Source organism: Priapulus caudatus, unplaced genomic scaffold, assembly GCF_000485595.1.
Source record: "Priapulus caudatus unplaced genomic scaffold, Priapulus_caudatus-5.0.1 Scaffold279, whole genome shotgun sequence".
Lineage (NCBI taxonomy): Eukaryota > Metazoa > Priapulida > Priapulimorpha > Priapulimorphida > Priapulidae > Priapulus > Priapulus caudatus.
In genome coordinates, this window is record NW_014577340.1 from 219,193 (window position 1) to 224,463 (window position 5,271).

Below are 5,271 nucleotides of genomic sequence, written 5' to 3' on the forward strand. Positions count from 1 at the left end.
TAACTTAACCACATATATATATATATATATATATTTATATACATTATATACATTATATATATATATACTACACTTCGTTTAGAGACGGCATCAGCGAGACAGAAGAGAGAGTCGTCGAAACGGGAAATGTGAAACGAGCGCGATGACGAGGCAATAGGTAATCTCCGCTCTCATGCCGAAGCGTGACGGAAGAAGGCGTATCCATACGGTTCGCACAAGAGCGCTCCACCTCGCGCCATTCTCTCGTCTCGTCTCTCTCTCTCTCGTCTCGTCTAGGCGTTAGGTGATACATCAGTGCGTTAAGCCGCGCGCATGCAGTCACGGCCTCAATGTAACGCGCGGAAGCCGGAGCCGGAGATCCGCGCATGCACCGCGATCATTTCCGTCATTTCGCTCGTTATACAATCGCGCTCGCCCGCGTGTTACCACGACACGCGCCGCCTATATACGTGCCGTCGAATCTTTCATATTTAATTAGCCTAATACGACGCATTCAACGCGACGCCCGTAGCGAATGCACACATCTCATCTATTAAAAATCTAGTCTTTCAGCCATCCGAATGTCATGCGCGTGAAACACGCCGCACCGGTAATTTCGTTTGCCGGTGTCGTGCCCGCCTGCTGCTGCCCGCCTGCCTACACGTGCCAGCTAATACGTACCTGCCTACGCGTGCCTGCTGAGACGTGCCAGCAGCAGCAGCGGGCGTCGGAACCCGTTAATACACGGTCTCAACTCGCATGCCGTCATCACCGCGTAATCTCTCCCCGTGAGAGCTATACTATCCCGAAAAGTTCTGCGTGCGTGCGTGCGTGCACAAGCATGCTAGCGCGTCGCGTGCGTGACAACGGAGGCGGCTTGACACACCGCTCGACGCCGTATAGCGTTTTCACCGGAGCATGCTCGTCGCATTTCGCTAATTAACTAAGAAATGCAGGTGGCGTTCGCGCGTTGAGAAGTATCGCCGTGGTGATTACGATGCGAGTTTTGCGTCGAAAATCTGCAAACGCACTTCGCAGCTTCATTATACGCGCATTGAGACGCGCTCGAGTGTTCGCAAGAGTGCGCGTAGAGGTGTTTCAAGCACGGCGACGACTTGCGAGCACACATTGAAAGCGAATTATCGAAAAACAAGTATGCGTGCATGCAAGAGACTGCGTGCAGCGGCGGTGGAGAAGAGGCGCCTGCACCTCGAGATTTGGGAGGAAGGGGATAAGATTTGGCATCGATAGCGCGGGATGTCGCTAGGTTAGTCGATGTAACACCCGTGGAGTCTCCCAGAGGAATAGACTTCTGCCCCTCCCCACGACCGAGAAAATGCAAAAGACACGGTCGACATATATACGGGGATTCGTGGCGGGTGCGGCGGGCAGGATAGCGGGTGGGTGGAAGAGAGAGCGAGAGAGAGAGAAAGATAAAGAGAGAGAGAGAGGGAGGGAAAGAGAGAGAGAGAGGAAGAAGAGAGAGAGAGAGAGGGAAAGAGAGAAAGAGTAAGCGAGAGAGGGGGAGAGAGAGAAACAGAGAGAAGAGAGAGAGAGAGACAGAGAAGAAGAGAGAAGAGAGAGAAGAGAGAGAGAAGAAACAGAGAGAGCGAGAGAGAGAGAAGAAGAGAGAGAGAGAGAGACAGACGACAGAGAGAGAGGAGAAGAGAGAGAGAGAGAAGAGACAGACATTACAGAGAGAGCGAGAGAGAGAGAGAGAGAGAGAGAGAGAGAAGGAGAGAGAGAGAGCGTGAGAGAGACAGACAGAGAGAGAGAGATGAGAGAGAGAAAAGAAAGAGCGAGAGAGAGAAGAGAGAGAAGAGAGAGAGAGAGAGAAGAGAGAGAAGAGAGAGAGACGAGACAAAGACAGGTCGTCAGGACGTACGCGTAGATGCGCCTAACGAAGCGAACATGAACCCACCCCGAACATGAAATGTCACTACAGCCATTCTTAGATGGGTGGGGTGGGTGGAGGGTGTGGGAGGTAAGTATATATACTATTTACGCACATCGTCTACGGTTATAATACACACGCATGCATCGCTCCCCCCCCCCTTCAGCCCGCACTACGCTAATGCCACTAAAGACCCACGCGTGATTAACATCGAGTGGCTTGGAATTATAGATGACGCTGCTTCTCACGTACGTGCAAAGCCGTATATAGAGATCTCTAGAGACCACCTACTAGATAGTATATATATACGGCTCTGCGTACGTGACACTTGACCCGTTGCCGGCTGCCTGACACTATCCCCTGATGATTATATCAGTTCGCACCATTTGACAATTTCCTCTTTCACCCGAAACCAATATCATATACGATTCTGCCGTTGCCAGGTAGATGCACAGACGCGCAGATAGACGCACTTACGGACGGACGGACAGACGGACGGACGGACGGACCGACGCATTTGCTATTCAATCAGCGAAATCTCAAAATGGCGGATAGGCTAAAAATGCTGCCGTTTGGCCGTGCTGCGAGACAAATTAAACTAGTGACACACGCGAGCAAATAGCGCTACCAACTCCATCAAACAAGCAAAGTGGATGCCTCTATGTGAACTACGGACAATTTCTGTGCGAACGGCGGTTTTTTAACTTACGACAGTAGCTGACAATTCGATATGACTCTTACCTTTCGTGCCTGTAGCAATGTAAATGTAAATTAATATATAACTATACAATATATACTATGAAAGTGCTCTCTCTCTCCTCTCTCTACTCATCTCTCTCTCTCTTCTCTCTCTTCTCGATCTCGTCTCTCCTCTCTCTTCTCTCTCTCTCATCTCTGCTCTCGTCTCTGTCAACTCGTCTCTCTTCCTCGCAATAAATTTATTTATAAATATAATATAGGCCTATATATATATAAATTATGTATATTATATTATATATATCATAAATGACATTTTTAGGCTATTACCCGTACATTTACCACGTTTTAGGATATCTCCCTAACATACATGCAGCATATGGAAACGCGATTCTGAGAGACATATCATCTTCGAAACGGTCTCTGCTAGCTGGCATATTATGGCCCAGAAGATCGCAGTCAAGCCATCCGCCAACAACAATCGTTATTCCAGCGAGCAGACACGATCATACACGCACACGCCATGATTTCATATTGCCGATGCTCATTAGAATTGCAAAAATTTCGCAGAGATTCCATCATCAAAGCCATTCATTATACGCGAGCCTGAGAAGGTCAGTAAACGCTCCACAGGCAACTTGAAGGTTTCATATAAACATAATCGCTCAAATAAATACGAAATCTCACTTTACTATCCCGAATTGTAAATGTTTTCTCATACTCCTCTCTTTCACGCTATTATTGCCGACAGTTTCTCGTAAATTCCGTACCGCAAATCTTATGTCAGTAATGTGCCAACACACGCTACGCGGCCGCCCATATCCTCACGCGCATCATGACACTTAAATATAAATATATATTTAAGTGTCAGTGTGCAGCGTGAGGAATGGCGGCCGGTAGCGTGTGTTGCACATAGAAGATTTGGACGGAATTTAAAGGAAATTGTCGGCAATAATAGGTGAAAGAGAGTATAGAAACATTAAGAATTTGGTAGTAAATAGATTTCGTATTTATTTAGCATTATATTTTATTGAAACGCTTCAAGTGCATGTGGTAACGCTAGGGTCTACTTCGCTGCCACATGATACCGCAGCCATCATGGCAGGGCGCAGCCAACCAATTAAAGCAATATTATCGGGTCGAACGCAGATCAAATTAACGTAATTGAGGTATACATGTATGCGCACGTCACACCATACATACGTACAACCGTAATATAATTAGGGTAAGAGATAAGCCCCTTAATTTAACGTGTCACTCTTAATATCGCTCCGCAACCGTATATCCGCTCTAAGCCGCGCCTCCGACAAAAGCTTAGTCGTTCGTTGTCGCCCTCTTGCATTCGGCGATTCACCCAGCTCCGCACCCTCCCCCTCTCTCTATTTCTTTCTTTCTCCCCACACCCTTTCTCTCGCCCTTTCTCTCTCTCTCTCTCTCATATTCTTTTTCTCGATGTACGTCATCCGTAAAATCCCGGCAGAGTATGTCTGATTAGTGAGTAATCCCGCTATACATTCGCGTATTCTGGTATCGTTGCGGAACGACCGTGACCACGATTTAACTCGACGACAAAACTTATTACGCGACTATACGACGAAACTTATATTTGGATAATTATCGCAATGATAACGCTACGATTTTTCTGACGGCAAAACTTACGAAGCTTAGGGGAATTGCATTAGCAACGATAGAGCTGCGATTTCTTCCGACTACAAAACTTCTATACGACCAGGAGCTAATAATGACAAAGTTGACAGACTTTGTCACCATTAGCTCCTGATACGACGAAACTTGAGGGGATTGCGTTTGGATAATGGCAGGCAGTAATAATAAAGCTACTACGAATTTCCCGACGACGATTCGAGACAAACCGTCGGGATCAAAACCAGAGGCAATCTTAGATGCTTCGTAATCGGTCTGAGAACAGCCCCCCCCCCCGCGTGCCAAGTCACAGTTTGCATATAAGCAGTGTTGCTCACGCGTGCACGCGCTCGTACCCCAGTCTGATCTCTGTCCCCAATACAGATTAGGCTGTCATTTTGACGTCTTTACGCTCGCATTTTTCACTTAGCCGCCCCTGTATTATTTCCCGAAGGAAATATATTACGTATGTTCCGTACAAAGTATGCCCCCCCCCGACGACTCACCTGTAATTTGAACGAGCGAGTCGGTTCTGATTCGGCCGAAAGCCGTCTCGGCGACGCACGAGTACATGCCGGCGTCCCGTGACGTCACACAGTCGAGAACCAGCCGCGAGTTCGTCGTCGCCAGGCCGAGCTGCGGCTGCGCGTAGCTCTCGACGTGTGCGTCGTCGCTGGACGGGCCCTGTATGATCCTCTCTCCGTCCTTCAGCCAGTGGATCTTCGCCGGCGGGCTGCCGCCGGCGTGGCACTCAAGGCTAATGCTCTCGTAGGTGTTCACGTCGACTTCGTTGGGCGGTACGACGCTCTGGAATTCCAAGCGGGGTTCGACGAGAAGACCTTCACCTGTGTTTGAGAGAGATGTGTGTGAGAGAGGGAGAGAGAGAGAGAGAGAGAGAGAGAGAGAGAGAGAGAGCGTGAGAGAGAGCGCAAAAGAGAGCAGGCGAAAGATGGAGAGCTAGCGAGAAAGAGAGAGCGCGCAAGAGAGAGTGAGAGAGAGCGCAAAAGAGAGCAGGCGAAAGATGGAGAGCTAGCGAGAAAGAGAGAGCGCGCAAGAGAGAG

At 48.6% G+C, this 5,271-nt stretch overlaps 1 protein-coding gene across 1 annotated transcript in view; it reads right to left on the bottom strand.

Annotated features, from left to right (window-relative positions):
- LOC106808460 (junctional adhesion molecule A-like) overlaps nucleotides 1–5,271 on the bottom strand; it is a 29,801-nt gene that overhangs the window by 5,762 nt on the left and 18,768 nt on the right. The window contains exons 3-4 of the mRNA XM_014811192.1: nucleotides 4,717–5,055; nucleotides 2,615–2,623 (exon numbers count right to left, since the gene is read on the bottom strand). Of these exons, the coding sequence (XP_014666678.1) occupies nucleotides 2,615–2,623; nucleotides 4,717–5,055 (348 nt within the window). The remainder of the gene's footprint in view (nucleotides 1–2,614; nucleotides 2,624–4,716; nucleotides 5,056–5,271) is intronic.